The 18,238-nt window shown below is 39.2% G+C and overlaps 3 protein-coding genes and 1 long non-coding RNA gene across 4 annotated transcripts in view; 1 reads left to right on the top strand and 3 right to left on the bottom strand.

Moving 5' to 3' along the window:
- nectin3b (nectin cell adhesion molecule 3b) overlaps positions 1-9,511 on the top strand; it is a 31,999-nt gene extending 22,488 nt beyond the window's left edge. Inside the window, exons 6-8 of the mRNA XM_055044044.1 lie at positions 3,540-3,684; positions 6,461-6,563; positions 7,617-9,511. Coding sequence (XP_054900019.1) covers positions 3,540-3,684; positions 6,461-6,563; positions 7,617-7,769 — 401 coding nt within the window. The 3' untranslated portion in view covers positions 7,770-9,511. The remainder of the gene's footprint in view (positions 1-3,539; positions 3,685-6,460; positions 6,564-7,616) is intronic.
- LOC129368878 (uncharacterized) overlaps positions 1-18,238 on the bottom strand; it is a 75,277-nt gene that overhangs the window by 55,284 nt on the left and 1,755 nt on the right. The window lies entirely within an intron of this gene.
- LOC129368884 (uncharacterized) lies at positions 3,585-5,111 on the bottom strand. The gene is made up of 4 exons (XR_008606899.1): positions 4,199-5,111; positions 4,046-4,116; positions 3,748-3,931; positions 3,585-3,669 (listed from the first exon to the last, which is right to left on the bottom strand). It is a non-coding gene; the product is annotated as an uncharacterized LOC129368884 (long non-coding RNA).
- Positions 10,140-16,583, bottom strand: rtn2b (reticulon 2b). Its single transcript, XM_055044051.1, has 7 exons — positions 16,494-16,583; positions 14,191-14,398; positions 13,922-14,060; positions 12,544-12,613; positions 12,357-12,403; positions 12,225-12,283; positions 10,140-12,135 (listed from the first exon to the last, which is right to left on the bottom strand). The coding sequence occupies exons 1-7, from the start codon at positions 16,504-16,506 to the stop codon at positions 12,033-12,035; spliced, it is 639 nt and encodes a 212-aa protein (XP_054900026.1). The 5' UTR covers positions 16,507-16,583; the 3' UTR covers positions 10,140-12,032.

Genomic DNA, 18,238 nt, shown 5'->3' on the forward strand with positions numbered 1-18,238 from the left:
GTTTTGAGACACTTGTGTAGAAGATCAGCAGATTTGCTTTTCGCCTGCGACACAACAGTTTCCAAGGATACTTTTTCACGACACACAAAGGGACTAAGCGACCGTCTCAGCCGGCACAGAGGGATGCAGTGCTGACAAGAGCGCGTGTGCGGGAGAGGCTTTGATATCATCTCCCCCTCCCCGCACCCTGGAAGAGGTGGGCGCAAATACCAACCCATTATTAAAAGTTTCCGCTCCAATCTCCGGCCTCTGTCCCCCACCAGGTCAGGCCTGCTCATCGTAGGAGAAATAAAAACCGTGTTCACTCTTGCTTAGGCCTCTTTGGTTAATTCATAAGTCTGCTTCTCCGACCCTCCCCGAGCAACACTGTGCACTTCTTGTGGCCTCAGTGATGCTGCTGCTACTGCTTCGTTTTTCCTGTTGTTGTTGCTGGAGAGGCATGCAAAGGACAGAAGGGAGCCAAATCCCAGTGCGGGCACAGCTGATCCACCAGTAATCCAAACCGCTCTTTGGGTGGATGGTGTTTAAAGCAAAACTGCTTGTAAAAAGTTAAAGTGTTGTTACTTTTAAACAAAGACTGCATAAACAGTAAGTAGATGAGCGGGTCTTTGTGAATTAATACACACACTGAATTACAGGAATTAGTTTTTGATTGCCAACTCAAGTTGTAGTTGGGTTCTATGAAATCAGAATATTTATGAATATTTAAGACCAATAAAAATATTCTTCTAAATACAAAGGCCTAATGTGCTGTTGGTTTTTTTTAGCCTACTTCGTGTTGCCAGTCAGGTGGGCTTTAAATGCTGGTTTCTTGTTAATCACGCCTGACTGCCTGATAAAATAATCATCTTAAAAGGAAAGTGCTACCTTTCTGTCATTTTGGATAGATTATACCCCTTAAGAAATAAAATAATTGCAATTATTTTTGGATTTACTCAAATCACCTTTGATATTGAAATTTGTGACAGAACAAATACTTTTTTCTTTTATTCACAAGTTTCTTGTCCCCATTTTTAGCTTCCACTAAACTTCCCCTTAATGTTTACAGCACTCAGCTTCTTCACTAATTACATTTTTACAATTTGACATCCCAATAGAGGACGTCTGTCTGTCTGTCAGCCGGACAACTGTCACTCCACCTGTTGAAGTGTTTAAATCTCTTACTTTCTTAGAAACTGAATTCTGGGTTTTGTTTGTCGCTAAAATGAACGACTAAAATGAATCATTCCATTAGTGAAGACTTTTTTATATCATCCTAATTCTCTCCGAGCATTGCGACTTTAACCCAGTTGTGTCCTTCCTCTCTCTCTCTAAAAGTCAGCCTTAATGCCTGTGGACAGGCAATAAAGCAGACACTTTGATAAGCTACATTCTTAAAGTCAATTCGATCAACTCAAGAGGCCCTTTTTTTGTAGTTCACCAGCCATCAAAGGTAATAAAAAGCTTATTAGCTGTTACAGCATGAAAAGAGGGAGCAAAGGAGGGGAAAAAAGTGACTTTCAGTGCAACTATTCAATCTACATGGTAATTAAACTGTTATTTAAAATTCTCATCTCAGCACGTTATTGATTTTGCCCCCACCTTAGCGACCAAGCTAAGTGGAATTGACCATTTCACATTTTGCCTCTTTCTGTCCTTCTTTGTCCTCCACTTCTTCCAGTGGCCTACATTCACAAGCTTTGGGCCAATCGCGTCTTATTTGGGCAAAGCCTTCATCTGTGTCTCTTTTAATACATCTTAATCGTGATTAATCCTAATCCCCTCAGTGGACAACATGTAGAAATGCAGACATATGGTCTGACAAAGCTAATTCGTCCCACAACGGAAAAACACCCATTGAGGCTGGACAGAGAGGTAATGAGTGTCCAAATCAAAATGAGTTTGATTTAAACATAAGCAGCAGAAACTGCTTCACTCATGGGGTGAAAGCGGTGAAACAATTTAAGCTGTTTGTCCAAAAGTAATAAAATCTACTTCTCAGGATCTTGAATGCTGAGCTGCAGGTTTTAGTCTGCAAATTGAAAAGATTCTTAAAGTGCAATGTTTTGGATCTTTTTTTTTTTTTTTTTTTACTTTAGCTGCAGTAACTGAGTCAGGATTTCATTTTCAGAAGACAGGTGTATAATTTTGTTCAATTAAGTGAGTAGTAAGTGATTTTAAGTGCTAAAACTGTGACAACGTGCAGTTATTGAATCACTGGTAAGGATATGCAAGAAGCGTGCAAATAAATTCATATTTCATTGCGGTAATTGGATCTAATATTTAGGAATTCAGTCTTTAATGCTCATATATGTATTAAGTGGGTAAAATCCCACATTAAGGAGGACTAGTTATTAACAAAACCAGTATGATCTGACAGAGAAAGATGTTTTTGACTCTTCCCAACATCATCCAGAGCCTTTGGTCGTCTTTTATGCCCTGATCACTTCAGTTCATCCAAAAGGTTTTCTGTAGAAGTTTGTAAAAGATTTTGACGTTCATGAAATGATTCTGTCTATTTACCTGTGTGTTTCTGATCATTTTCCTCCTGAAATATCCTGTGATTTACCCATTTTCATGTTCAAAATATTTACAATGTTCTCGTATTTCTAGGAGTCAATCATGCCACGTACGCTAACAAAGTTACCATCACAAATCTTTCAGTATACTTTTTTTTCTTTTTTTTTTAAACATTTTTGTGGTTCATTTTGTACCAAACACGCCTTAAGTGTTGCTGAAAACTCATCTTTCATTAACTAAGGCACGCAGTTCTTCTTTAAGTCCCACTAGGATTTAACCTTCATATTTATGTTTGTCTTGCTTCTTTTTCTGACACTGCTACAAACAAATAGCTATGGTTTAAAGACGATGGTTTAAATAATTTTGTAGAAAAAAAATCTCTCTTGAAAATTTGATTTATTTTATAGAAATGAAGAAAAGAAAATCATAAATAAATAAAAATAGATAGTTGCTGACCCTGACCAGCTGCTGCAGTTCTCCAACAGCGAGCCCTTACTTTATTTCTTTGGGTTGTGATAAGGAATAAAGCATATATTTTTGTCACTGGCCATTAAATTGGATGGGGAGCCATATATATATTTTATATATATATACACTCCAATTAAAGTGTTTAAATTAAAGGCTTACATTTTGTAACATTTTCAGGATTCAGTTATGCTGAATAAAATAAAAACTGATTTCATTTTATGGCTTTTTGAACATATTTAACTATAAAGTTGTACAAAGTTTTAACTTCTGCATAGTACTCTCTCTGGCTCGCTCGCCTTTATTGCATTGTCCCTTTTTCTTGAGCTTTCTTTTTTGTTTTTTGAATATTTCTTGCTCCTTTGTCATCACAACCTCAGATTCTTTTGATCAATGCACAAAATGTGCTTTAAAATGGTTTACAAATGTTTATAATGTCTACAGCTCTTGTACAAGAGAAATATGAAATATGTTCTTTAGCTGCTTCCTGTTGTTTCGTCTGTTTGGGTTTCTGACAGAAGCTGTGTGTCTAATTCCTTCTGATGCACTGGAAGCCTGTGTGTGCTCTGTCTCAGACCAGTCTCAAGCGGAGAGGTCCAACTCCATCGCCGTGGCCGGAGCTGTGATGGGCGCCGTCCTCGCTCTCTTCCTCATCGCCGTCTTCATCATCGTGATTCTCACCGCTCGGAAAGCCCCTCCGACGGCCTGCACCGACAAAGTGTAAGTCTAACAAATAATTCATGCTGGAGAATGTGCTTGGCTAGTTAAATAACGACATGGGACCTCTGGAGGTTACTGGAGCCCACTGGTAGCTGCGGTTTACTTCTCGCTCCTGTGGACAGCTCCGCGCCCCGGAGCAGGAAACACCGCGGGATCAGGTTGAAGGGCAGGAGATCGTCTTTGTCTTGGCAGTAAGCCTTTGTCCTACTTTTGCTCCAAATGTGTCTGCAGTCCACCAGCTGCCACGCTTAATATAAGAGCAGAGAGAAACTTCAGGGTTAAATTATTTACACTGTCTCGGAGTAATGTGACTGATGTGAAACACTTTGTGAGTCTGTGCCATGTTTTTTTTTTTCCTCACAGATAAAATCACAGGGAGGATCTAGGTAGAAGGTGGACCTTCATTACTTTTTGCAGAAAGCAGGAACCTTTCTATTATGGAAATACAGCATTAACTCATGTACATCTTCTGAAAAGCAGCGCTACAATTAAGCTGAAGAGCTAAGCGCCTCACCTTATGTCACTTTTGGAGATGATTCACACCTTTCCATTACTTGAACACACTCCAGAGAAATCTCAGATTTAGGAGGGTAGATCATAATGATAAATACTTATGTAGGCCAGCTGTTGGCAAAATATTGACCTGTTCTCAGATATAAAACTGGGATTGTTCTGACCAACAACCACTGTATCCTGGTTCCGGTTCAGTTTCAATATTCCAGGTTCATTCCAGTCATTTTGGAACAGGAACGGTCATTCCAACACTGTTTCTACGTAGGCAGGAGTATAAAAATGTTACAAATTGTTTTGGTATGCTGCAGCACTAGGAGGGAACCCCAAACCCCGAAAAACAGACTGACACCAGAATCATCCTTCCACTAAGCTTTACACTCAGCATACAGTCAGCCAAGTATTGTTTTCCACAAAACCCAGAAAGATACACACACACAGACAATATATGATAGCATTAGAGTCCAGTGGCAGTAGGTTTTACACCAAGCCATCTCAACCATGGAAACTGAGTCAGTAGAAGTGCTTCATGACTTGTTCTTGAACTAATTTGAAGGCCACAGTCTGTTTGTCTGTAAATTGCAAATTTTAGACACTGTTAGCCTAGCCTTAGCTCACAGTTAACTGTCATACTATTAGCTCACAGTTAACTGTGAAACTGTTAGCTTTTAGCTTACAGTTAACTGTCATACTGTTAGCTCACAGTTAACTGTCATACTGTTAGCTGTTAGCTCACAGTTAACTGTCATACTGTTAGCTCACAGTTAACTGTCATACTGTTAGCTTTTAGCTAACTTTAGCGGTTGGTTAACTATCAAACTGTCAAATTGACAGTTTAACAGCTGTCAGCTAAGAGCTAACCCTGTTAGCCTTGCTAAACGTCGCTGCCTTTTTTTTTTTACCATGTACCTTAGGAAATCATAGTCTTAAAAGTCTAAGAATATTTTTAAAATGGCTTCATAACCCGTTCCAGATGTAAAGATGTTATTGACTGCTTCTTATTCCTTTTTGAATTTCTTTGCATCAGGGCACGATGAGTCGCTTTTTGACATCTACGAAAATACACTAATTATTGTTAAGGGCTGATTTTTCTACAGATTGGTTTAGATTGAATCTCCCTCTTATTATGCGTCATTTAAAGCTCAAAATAAAATGACATTCCTGCCAATTAAGAGTGCATGTAATTTCATGTCAACCCAGAAACTTTTCGATGGGTATAAATATGGGACTGACAACCCACCCACTCCCCATTACGTCTTCGTGTCCTCTGTTCGCGTCTACATCATGTCAGTGACAACTGGGTCCTCAAAGTGATTTAATAGACGTCTCCGGTTCGTGTCTGAGGCGTCCGCCGGAGAGCGGACCCGGAGAGCAGCTCGGCGCCCCTGCATCACCGCGCTGACACTACAAAACGCTCCGTCCGGCCATGTGGTCAATGCCACGACAAACTTAGCATGTTAAGTGCGACCGTGGTCGGAAGTCCCAGTGGAATGAGGTGGAAGTGGTGGGGGAGAGGAGAGGCGAGGCGGGAGTGGACTCGCGCCTCGTCCCTCTCCTTCATCACTCCCAGTCGTGAGTGCAGGACAGCAGGTCACGGAGAGCGCTGACCGTAATCTGTGTACGAGAGGGAGGGAAAGAAAGCAGCGTTAGGCGACACAGAGGTGGAGAAATCGATGCCTCTCGTGACATATCTTTTATGAATTGCCAAGGTCAGTTTCTAGGTTTTCGGTTTAGCGGAGGATGGGGATTTCAGGAAATAACGGAGTGACTGTAACGTCCACGTCACACGGGAGTCCAGATGAACGGCTGTCGGAAATCTTCAGATTTACTGGCATGTGCAGGAGGAGTCCATCACCTTTATCTCCGCGGAGGCCGCTGTCCCTCTGACAGGGATACCTGAGCAAATTTTATTGACTTACAACAGGCCCTGGTAACTAATATCAGACAAAATTGCCTTTTACTCAACAGATTTGTTCAAGCTGCAGAAAACCTGAGCGTTATATTTCCCAGAACGCATCCAGCCTTGCCTGGAAAACGCTCCCCTCTCTCACCTCTGGTTATCAATTTGTAATCTTAATAACATCGGCTTGATTAAAAACGTATTTCTGAAAGCAGCCATCCTGAACATATGATTCAAAAGTTAATTTTCTATCCTTCATAAACACTCTCTGCTTTGATTGTTTTATTCATTCTGATTAAAAAGATCCTCTCCTTTCTGCCATGTCTCTCTCTCCTCTTTTTTTTTTTTTTTCCTTTCTCTGCCAAGGATTGACCTTCCTCCGACTCACAAGCCGCCCCCTCCGTATTCGGAGAGAGCACCGGCTGTTCCTCTGGGAGTCCACGCATCACAAGTGGCCTGGCTGTGTCAGGTAAACCCCGCCACCTCGCTGCAGCCGGCTCAGAGGCGTGTGTGTGAGGAGAGACCACTTTGTTTGCTCATGATGAGTCACAGCAGATAGTCAGAATAATAATAATTAAAACAACAAAAAACAAGTGGGTTGTGTCATCATCTGAGGTTTTTAAGTGCTGAGACCTGATGGCTTTCCTCATTTCATGTAAAGCATGATTAATTTTTAATCTGTGTTCTTGGCATGTTCTTCTTTTAGGCTCACATGTAGAGTTGTTTTTGAGTTATACAAATCTAGTTTACTTTTTTATCATTGCAAACTCCACTCCAATAATCTTGGCATCAGAATAGTGCTAGCATTGGGAGGACTCAATCAAAAGTATAAGAGGCTGCTGCAGTTTGAGAGAAAATGAACATAGAACATAAAATAGTTTTGCTTGCATTATCCAGTATACTAGCCTTTTAGAAATATCATAAATGAGGCTCTGAGCATTTGTAAATTATAGATTTATTTGTGGACATTAATTGTGTAAGGACTGATAATGCAAATTTTGCAAAAAATTACATATCTAGACAATTTGCACAAGTTGACACCGTCTACAAAACTGGGGATTTTTAGTGTTTCTACTTACTAAGCGTAATAAACTTAAATTTACATGGTTAAGATTGCTTAGTTTTAGCCTTTTTTTAATATACGCATCTGGGTTTTTTTTGTTGTTTTTTTTTGTCCAGCTATAACAATAAGAAATTTTTTAGAAATTCAGTGTAAAAAGAGAAGAAAAGTAACAAATTTAGGCACATTTTACCAAAATTTAAAAATAAAAACCCCTTCAAAATATGTACTTTTTTGGCACTACCAGAGCTCCCTACAATATCTGTTTGATGAAGATTCCTGGTCACTGATGTCTGTCCTGCAGCCCATGGGGATAAACTTAAACTTAAATAATCTTCCAGCCAAAAGTCTGACGGTTCTGCTGATCCCAAATATGTCTGTCTACCTGAGCAGTAACGATGGAACAAAGTCAAAATCGGCTTGGGATGTTGCTTTTCAAACCTGCTACATTCTGTCTTGCAGGCTCGTAGAGCGGACCAGAGGTTCGAGCATCGCCCGCCCGCAGCAGCGAGGCCCACGCCGCCATCGGCCCAGCAGCGCTCCCGCCTGGAGTGGGTGTGCCATCAAAGCGGGACGGACCGGGTGTACATCAACCACCGTGAGCACTACGTGTGACAGATCTCCTACATGCAGTCCACCGATCACCCGAGCAGCAACCCGGCATATGTGCTTCACCTGATTCACCGAGCCATCAATCAGCAGGAGAGGAGAGGACAGGTGGCAGTGACGGAGGGAAATGTTTCACTGTGCAGGCAGCTTTTATCGCATATTTCTCCAAAAAAAAAAAAAAAAGTTAGGCATTTTGAGGGAACAGCCTGTTCTCGATGCGAGCCGTTTCCAGGCTCTTTCTGAAATAGGCTGTGCTGTGAATTTGTAGCTGTAGAAAGCCACGGTTAGCACAGAACAAAAGTGGAATCAGGGGAACAGCCAGTACTGCTCCCGAAATGTCAGACTTTCTCTGGCTTGGCTGTATCAAATGTTCAGCTTTTTTTTTTTTTTTTTTTAATAAAAAAACATTTTTTTAAAAACCCTCGCCTTACGATACAATAGAACGGATAATTACTTAAACTGGAAATCTGTGGCATTTTATTTATTGTCAGACTCACAAACAAACCAAACCTCAGAGATCCAGTGAGATTCAGTCTGAGCTTGAACACGGATATAGAAAATATGTGTGTGGGATTAGAATGTGTAGGTTTTGGACAGATTAAACTTTTTCTAGTGCAATGACAAAGTATTCATACCCATTGATTTAATCGCATATTCTCAGATTACAACTTCAAACCTAAGTATATTTTATTGTGATTCTACACAAAGTGGCTCATAATTGTGAAGTTGAAGTGAATATATGGTTTTCAAAGCTTCTGCAAATTCATCCAGCCATTTGGAGTCAATACTTTTACTGGATGTATTTTAGGGTACATATCTACCAGCTTTGCATGTTAAGAAGACAATATTTCTGCCCCTTATTTTTGCCCACTTCAGCATCCTGTTGAATCTAAGATTCCAATCTGGGCTTTTTCTGTGCCAAACGTGCTTCAATCTGAACTGTTTTATTGTCATTTTTGCTGTTTATGTATGGAGGTTGGTTGTGTTGTTGGATCTGCACACCATTTTTTTTAATTGCTCCATATTCAGCTCTATTTTTCCACCTACTCTGACTGGCTTTGCGTTCCCCACCTTCAAATGAGTGTTGGTTTTCGTTTGTGCTGCTATCATATCAAAATTAAGATAACTTATTAGTCTCCAATAGGAGAAATTTGTTTAAGAAGAAGTGGCTTTGAAGATATTAATGAGAAATTTAAAGGTAATTTTGATTTCATAAAAGTGGGGGTGGGCCCACTGATTGACCTTTTGACCTTTAAGCTTTCATTAATATCTTCAAAGTCAAAGCAGGACAAACAGTGGAGTTGATTGACACCAGATTTGTCTTATCAAGATGACAATTGTCAGTTTCATTAGTGAAAAATAAGAAAAACCAGGCATCACTTTCTTTTTTTTTCATAATTATGAGCTACTATGGTTGTCTTAATATATTTTAATCTCATTAAAATACACTGGAGTTTGTTGCAATGTGATAAAATGTGGTCCTATTTTAAGGCACTGTACCCCTAACCTTTTCCTTATCAGACACTAAAGGTGTGACTAGAGCTGTGTAGGAATATGTAGTTAAAGTGAATCAGAGTTTGAGTTTTAATGTGTCGTTCTTCAAAATAACTAACCTGTCTAAGTGCCGTTTGGGGGGCCTTACTAACCTCCATAGACCACTGTAACAATGGCATAATCCACTGTGAAGAACTGAATATAAGTTATGTTCCTGTGTGATGTATTTACATGTATTAAAATGCACATTTTTACCAGTCAGTTCTCATTGTGACGCACGGAAATCACAAACACAGCACGTAAAGAGAGAAAACAGTCAAAAAAGGGATTGATTTTGAACTGCTGTGAAACGTCAAGCGGCTCCACATGAGCGTGTTCAGTGAGCTTTTTAAGTAAACACTGACAAATGGAGGCTGTGAGTCACGATTTAAGGCAATAAGAGAAGCTGCCCTTGAAGATATGAAAGAGAGCATGAATTGACGCTAGTTTTTTTTTTCTTTTTCCTCTTCTAAAAAGAAACATCTCAAGGTCACCAACACATTACCGTGGCTCCCAGACAAAGGGATGTTCTTATTGTTAAATACTGCGAACATTTTCAAAAAGGGTAATTTACTAATAATGAGCTGGACGCTGCAATGAAATCATGTTGAAAGTGTTTGGTGTGAATGGTGTTATCTTGGATCACTCACAGTAGCACCTTTCCAAGATTGACACCTAGTGGCTGAATGTGTTCCTGCAGCTTTAAATGAAGGCAAATTGTATATTTTCTGCAAATGTTTGCATTCATTATTAGAGCTCGATTTACTCTCAGCTTGAGGTGCAATTCTTTTAAATGCAGAAGGTACAAGAAAAACTGAGCTCCAGCGACCCGTGTTGAATTTATGACAGGCACAACACACTTGTATAGCAAATACTTTTCTTTTTTATTAGGGAGCAACATTCCAATAGGAAATAATACAAATAGTAAGTACCAATAGAAATATTGTAAACCAAAAACAAAAAAAGTCACATCAGCGATGACATCTGCAGTGATTAAATTGTTATAAAATCACGACCAAGTTTTACAGTATATAATTGTACATTTATTGACACCGATGCCCACTTCGACCAATTTAACACGAACAAACTTTCAGGACTTTCTATTTATTCCATGGCACCAAAAGTAAAGAAAATGCAGGCTGAATGGAAAGCGCCGAGGGAAAAACGAGACGACTGAAAACACCGAGAGCCGAAATGTCTGCAGATCTAGATCCCCACATCACAAGTGATGACAGAAAAAAAAAACAAAACGTCATCACTTGAATATATGTAGATATATGCTACACACTGTATGTAATTTCAGCTCATTAAGACACAACAGTTTGAGTGCAGCTTCGTTTTCACATTGATTTGATATGCGTAAAGCAGGTTTCTGGCAAGGAAATTGCACTGAAGTATCCACACACTGGCTCAGTGTTGGCAGCTAGCTGTCAGTAAGAAAAGTCCCCACATGTACTAGATTTAGAAGTGAGCGTACCCCTTCGACGGGCGGAAATATCCAGGTCACAAGCGTCGATGTGTTTTACAGTACATTAGAGATCAATAGAAACTACAGTGCATTATTTTGAAGTGGAAGGTTTTTAAAATGGTTGACAGATACAAACTGTCACTCAAATTTTACGTCGGCTCCCAAAAATAAAGGAAATGAAATTTTGGGGAAAAAAAAGACAAATCCATTTTCAGTCTCGCCCTTGACTCCCACATCATTACGCTGCCACCAACATGCGCAACCCTTGAGATGGAGTTTACATTTTGCATTCAACACCGGCTTCATGTAAGACTTTGTATGGTTTTCCTTCAACTTCACAATTATGCACTGATTGGTGTTGGTCTGTCTCACAAAATCCTAATTAAATAAGCAAAAATCTGAGGTTGTGACGTGACAAAATGTGAAACAGTTCAAGACTTTAGCATTTTGAGATCCAAGCTGGGATCCAGCTGGAAAAAAAAAAAAAAAAAACTTAAAACAATTTTAGTCCTTCTTCTGGAAGGTTTCTGTGGGTTATCTATGGAAACAACTGCATTAGAAGTATAAATATATTCACATGAAATAAAGCCATCCAGGAATTAGAATTATATAAAATGTAAATGTTTGTTTGCTGAGATGTTCTCGAGAGGCAGGTTTGTTTGTTGTTGTTCATGTAATTATCAGAGCAAGTACTTTTGTAGATCTGTCAGCATTGTTTTCAGCACTGCCTCCTGGTGTTCAGACGTTGAACTACAAGTTGTGGCAGAAGTGATAAAGTTCACTTTTCTAAACAAATTGAATGAATCTAATCCCTCGGATTTAGTGCTTTAACTGAAAATCATTGCTTTACAGTAATCCTTAATATTAAAAATTATTAAAGCAAGAAAAAAAAGAGCCTGATTAAAATAAATTTGCTAAGTGTGATTAGTTTTTTTTTTTATTTAGTGTTTCCAAAATTGTTTAAACTTAAAGTTTAGAGCTCGATAATAGGTATATATATGAAGGTGTATGCTGTCACCATTTGTAGAAAATGACCAACTGGTAACATTACAGTTGCCTACATCTCAGTAAATAACATTTCCCACTTCATCATCCGCCCGTCCCTCTCTGTGTGTGAAAGGCAGCTTTGTTTCTGCTGTCGGCATCAATTAAATCTTGCTCCCATAAACAATCACAGTGGAGAGATGGAAATGAGCAGCCCCACCGGCGGCCCCACAGAGGACGAACGTTTTCTAAATCCCAAATCCCTTCAGTGTGCAACCAAAACGTTACTTGGACTTGGGTTTCTGTTTGATGGCGGGAGCAGCTGGGGGTGCCGGTTTGGAGGCAGGGGCAGAAGAGGGTCTCACCATCTCATACAAACTGTCAAACCTGCAACAAGGCAATGCACAGTGAAAAGGATACCGATAGCTTGGTTTTATTATCACAAACCGACATGTTTTATGTAGCAGGTTACTTACAGACTTCTGATTTTCTTCACAAACGCTCTGAACGCTCTGACAACCTTCCTTATCCGAACCTGGCAACAAAACGAGAAGTCAGAAAGCAAATCTAACTTTCTCTGGGTTAAAAAAAAAAAAAGAAATATTTACCTGTTGTTTTTTGTATAACAGAGGAAGGGAGAAAATCACAATCACAGCTGGGAGCAAAAACAAAAAAGAATCAAACTAAAAAAACAAGGATGAATAAATCTTGTGTAATCAGATCAGGACAGAGAGTTTAAAGTGTGAAGCAGGAGTTTAGAGTTGGTTTACTGAAGTACTGGCTAATGTTTCTCACCAGTTATGATCAGAGTCAGCCCATTGGTGGCGATGCCCACATATGTCAGCAGATAGAGGAACAACACAAACTGAGGGACAGAAGATTAATCATTAGATCATTAAGATGATACAATGCAGCTGGAAGGCAAACAAGTGGAGGTTCCAACACAAACAAAACAGTTTCATTTACAAAACCAGACCTGCACCAATCAGGCTCTTTCTGACTGAATTCAGGTTTTGATCAATTTGGATTTTTTGTTTTCTTGGGTCTTTCTTTTAAACTTATTTATCATGACCTGGAATATTTCTATAGATCTTTCTTTCTTTTTTTAATTTTTTTTTACTAAACTGAAAAACTGCACATGTGAGTACATGATGTTAGTTGGGCTATTTACACACAGAAAATTAGGCCATTCTGGAATAAAGGAGATCAAATTTTTCTGTACTGGAACTGCCTATTGATCACCAATCAATGGGTGATCATCTCTTGAAAGCATTTTTTTAAATAAGTGATATTTATTTTAAATATATACATTATTTGCACTGTTTTTTTCCTTCAGTTCTCTCTACAACCCCAGTGACATGTTTAAATATATTATACTGGTTTTTTTTTTTTGTAAACGCAGGTAACAATGTTTACAAAATGGTTGTTATGGAGACAATGAGTTTTAACAATTTGTTTTTATTTACTTATTACCCTTAATTTACAGATGGATGAGTGCGCTCATATTTTTATGCCATGTTTTCTTGTCTTTTGAATTCCATTTTGAATTCTAACGTAATGAATTATATTTCTGTGCTAAAGCGTGCTTTTACATCCGGACACAGCTGTCAGGACTTTGAGAGTTGTGTGAGATACTGTAATACTCCTACAGTAAAATATTGAGAGGCTAAAACAGTTTTTTTCTGCTACCACCAGAGGGCGCCAAACATGTTCAAATCCAAGACTTTTGGTCATGGATCTTTATCTTGTTAAAGGTATTCACACCTCGTCAATTTTTGTTTCTTTGTTTTATCATCACGCGACAACCACATCCTTTTTAGTTTCATTAATATTTTACATAAAAGACCAACACAAAGTACCACATGGCTCTGATAGGGAAGCAAATGATTCATAATAATCAGTTTGTTTTTTAATAAAAGTCTAGAAATTGCGGTGTTTCACTTCAAATATTAAGAAAGATCTTTTGGAATATCTCTCTACCCAATTTTTACGTGTGAAGTCGGAAAGATTTTTCTGATCCTCATTGCAAACTACTTTGTGTTGGTCACAAAATCCCAATAAAATACCTCAAAGGTTGATGTTCTAACAGGATAAAATGTGACAAAGTTCTAAAGCACTATCTATATAGAGAGAGTATATATTATCACATCTTTCGTAATTAATGCTCTCAGACCTTAATGGAGTCTATCACGTTCTCGATGAAGAGAAGGCGTTTAATCTCTGTGATGGCAAAGGCAGTCAGCAGCACCACCTCTTCGACCAGCATCACCGTCTCCTTATCGGTCAGAGAGCCGTCATAATCCAAATACGACCTGGGCACAAAATCACAAAATCATCCTGACACTTTTCCCCCAAAAATCAGGAGAAATGTGAACATGTCTGGCATATAGGAGGAGGCGATCCAGCGAACGTTCAAGAATGAATGTAGACCAACCAACTCACTGAAAGGGGTGAACACCAGGGTTCCAGTGCAGCACTTCCAGCAGTTTATAGTAAAGACGGAGCGTGGCGGTGATGCACATGATACCCAAGCACACATGAGCGAGCACAGTGATGGCGCTCAGCTGGAAGAGGCTGGCCAGACACATCACCAGGCCCGTAAACACCACACCGGTCCACCGCATGTTCCTCCAATACACCAGATCCATGACTGCAAAACACAGTTACCAGCAATCAGCTGCACTGTTCTAAGAAGTAGTATTTTCCCCACACACACTTTTCTTCTGTTTTTGCTCAAACTGAAATATCTTTCAGACCCTCAAAACCCAACATTTTAAAAATGTTGATTTCATTAAGAGAACCACTTTCAAACAATTGCATGGATGCATTTCATCCATGTCTTTTTACAGCACTGTTTTATTTCTGCCGCATTGGAGGGTCTGTTTAAAGTCCACATGACTTAATGTTGGAGAATTTCAAACATTTAAGTGTGACCAAAAAAATAAAAATAAAAAAAATCTGTGAAAGGGAAAAATCCTTTTTCACATGATTGCACATTTCTGAGAAATCTGCAATAAAAGATCAAATAAATAAGGTAGTCTATCGCTTTGCCCTGAGCCATGCTTATCTGTGGTTGCGTAACATAAATATGATGGGACCATAAACATGACATAAAGTCAGAACAATACCAGAAGAAAACAGGAGAAAATCACAGTTTTGTTCTATTATGGTTTTTATTCCCTGGGATTACACAAAACAAATTTAACTTTCTCCATAATTGTCACCATGTTTTAGTCTAAATAAGAACTCAGATAAACAATGCATTAAAGCTCTAAAATATGTTTTTCTAATTTTTCTAATTAAAATAGAGGGAAGAACATTATGTGGAAATGCTGATGCAACGTCTCAACTTATCTGCCAGGAAGTTAGTGTTTGGTATAAATGGGTCTTTGAAATGGATAATGATTGAAAACATTTTAACAAATGTCCAACAAGGTCGATGCTTTGTAGTGATCGTCTCCAAACCAGTTTCACCAGTTCTGTCAGGAGGAATGAGGCAAAATTCCAGCAAATGTTGTGAGAAAATTGTAGGAGGAAGCTCAAAACGTTTGGCCTCACTTACACAGAAAATCTACAAAATACTAAGCGTCGAAACATCTAAATCCAATGAAAGTTAAAGATATATTTCTAATTGTGTTATTCAGCAAATATGAATCATTCTGCTGATCCAAAACAAATTTAAACAGGAAAAGTTTAGTTTCAGTTGTGAGAAAAAAAAGGGAATACATGTATCTTTTTTTATACACTGTAAATGTTTCGGATTCAATTATGTTCACTGTTGGTAAGATATTTACTACTCACAACCTTTCAACAGAATCCGATTTAAGAAATTGAACTGTCCCTTTAAATGGAGCCGCCTTGTTTCCGATGACTCCAAAATGCTGTGTGACTCAGTCCACTGGTGGCAGCGACCCACTCGTCAGCCTCTCCGCTCAGATCAGGTTCGTCTTCAAAACAAACTAAATGCGACGGACCGGACCGTCATGCATGCAAAACCTGCACTGGTTTTGAAAAATATTTTACAGTCACGGAAAAATAAAACAATCTTCTGAATTTAAATTAAGAAATACAGCAGATTTAGAAGAACAACATAAAATACAAATGTCTGGAGCTATTAATAATGTGTGATGAAGGGCTCTGAATGAAGGTGTAACATATTATCTGGGATCTTGTATCAAATACTCAGCCTCTCAAAGATTTGACAACGACTTTAAATGCGGAGATAATTATCTTTCCTATATAAATAGTTGGGAATCTCACAGATTAGCGAGTTGCATTTCAAACAACGGGGGATGGAATAACACAACGAGCTGAAGCTGGGTTTTGTCATGCATTTCCAGAAACATGCTCAAACAAGATAAAATGCGGCTATTTAATTGAATTTATACGCAGGATTGAGCCGACCCACTCTCACTTCAGCTGGTGCACCAATGAAGTCATTTCCCACAGCTTGGGAAACACGCACCAAACTACACACTAATCCTAAAAACAAATGCAACCCGAACAAGTAGCAAATCAAACATAGTTGTCGATATCTTCTTCTTCTAAATGAATCAGGATAACACAGGTTTCATTTAGATGAGTCCCTTTTCTGTCCACCGGATATGAGACATGCTGGACTCAGAGTTCAACCTGGACCTCTTAAACCTGCCCAAAGGACAAACGCAGAACCTGTGGCTTCCCTCCACCTCACAGCTGTTCTCCTGATTCTCTGAGCTTTTAGCTGCCGCTCGTTATTTCCTTACGTTTGGAGGCCATTTCGGCGGCGGTCCTGCTTGCTCCCCTCTCTTCCCTGAGCTTCCACCGTTGGCTTGCACCCCCAAGCTTTTTTTGGCCTTCCCAGCTCTGTCAGCAGTATAAGGCCGCCCCGGCCTAATTTTATCCCATGCTGGATACACCCAGTGAATACTCACACACACACACTGAAAACTGGGAACCTGAGACATGTCTCCTCAGCTTCCTGGGACCCTCCTGCCCTCTCAGTCAGCGTGCGAGAGGCCTCTCCGCGCGTGTCCGGACCGGCCGGGAGCAGCTTCTGATGTGAAATTCATCACTGATCAGGATTCATGGGGAAACAGCCCAGGTCTGTAGGCCGCTCTCTGCACCAGCTGCACTCGGCAGCATTGATGAGAAACTGATGAATTTCAGATTAAGGCTGACTCATGCTGTAGATGGAAACAGCATTCGCTCATCACCTCACAGGAGAGTTCAGTCTGAATGTAAATAGGTTCAGCTGAGTCACTTTTAAGTTTGTGGTTTAAATTGTGTCTCTTTGCGCCAAATTCTAGTTTCTGTTTCAGTATCTAAGTTCGATGTTCACACTGAACTCCATTTTGACTCCCTTTCATATGTGTCTGACCAAAATTACTGCATCTTGGGGGAATTTAGACTCAATTTGGTTTGAAGACATTTTTGGATATTGTGTGGGAAAGAATAATTAAATAATCGGGACATTACAGGCTCAAATGTTTTTGAAATCTAGCCCAAAGTGTAAAAAAATAAAATAAAACACATGGCAGAGGTTCTTCAGACTTTCATGAATTATTTGAGAAAAGAAACCAAAATGGAAAAGTTGTAAATTGAAAAACTAAGTACACCCATGCTGCCTCCATGAAATTTTAAAGGTAGAAAGTCATCAGCAAAGAGCTTAGATAACTCTTACTTGCTGTCGTTCCATATGTGAATAGTTATAAGGCCACGTCCAAGCTGAGACTGATCCGAGATCAAAAACGAGATCAAGACCGAACCAGAATCAGATTCTGCCTTCAGCATCGTTATCCAGCTGTTGTATAGAGCCACATGACTCTCCCAAACAGATTTGATAAGCATACGGAGAAACAGAAAACTGTGTTGGAGCTCAGCTGACACAATCTGTTTTTGTTGTGCACACCTAGAGGCTGTGGCGCCCCCTGACATGCTGCCCTGAATATCTGCCACAAATACCTGGTACACACTGTCAGTAAAGGTGATGAAGGTCTGCACTTGTTTTACAGTCACCAATTCGACCAACGAAAATAAAAAAATATTTGCCCCACAGCTAAGGTTTGGGCAGAAACTGGTTAATTAATGGAGTATTTTTCCAAACAGCAACAAATTTATAACAGAGGAGGAGAAAGGAAAAATGACTTGAGTGTTGCTTTTGGGTCAAAGTCCAGACCTCAGCTTGATTGAAAGCTTGTGCTTACTAAGGGCAAACTTCAAAGAACTGAAGAAGAAGAAATATATATATAAATAAAAGTCGCATTGAGAATGATGGGGTGTACTTAGTTTTTCTTTTCTTCTCACAGCTTTTTGTTCATATTTGCCTTTTGCTGAGGAAATAATGCCAATGTGGAAGGTAAAGACTCTATAATGTCAACACACCTTTCTTCTTTCTTCCTCTTTGTCAGTTTTGTATCACATCAAAACTAACAAAATAACAACAAACAAATAAAATGAAAAAAACCAGTCTTTTAGGCTAATTCCATAACATGCAACTGTTTCATTTAGA

This window comes from Poeciliopsis prolifica, unplaced genomic scaffold (assembly GCF_027474105.1).
Source record: "Poeciliopsis prolifica strain line A6 unplaced genomic scaffold, Auburn_PproV2 SCAFFOLD019, whole genome shotgun sequence".
NCBI lineage: Eukaryota > Metazoa > Chordata > Actinopteri > Cyprinodontiformes > Poeciliidae > Poeciliopsis > Poeciliopsis prolifica.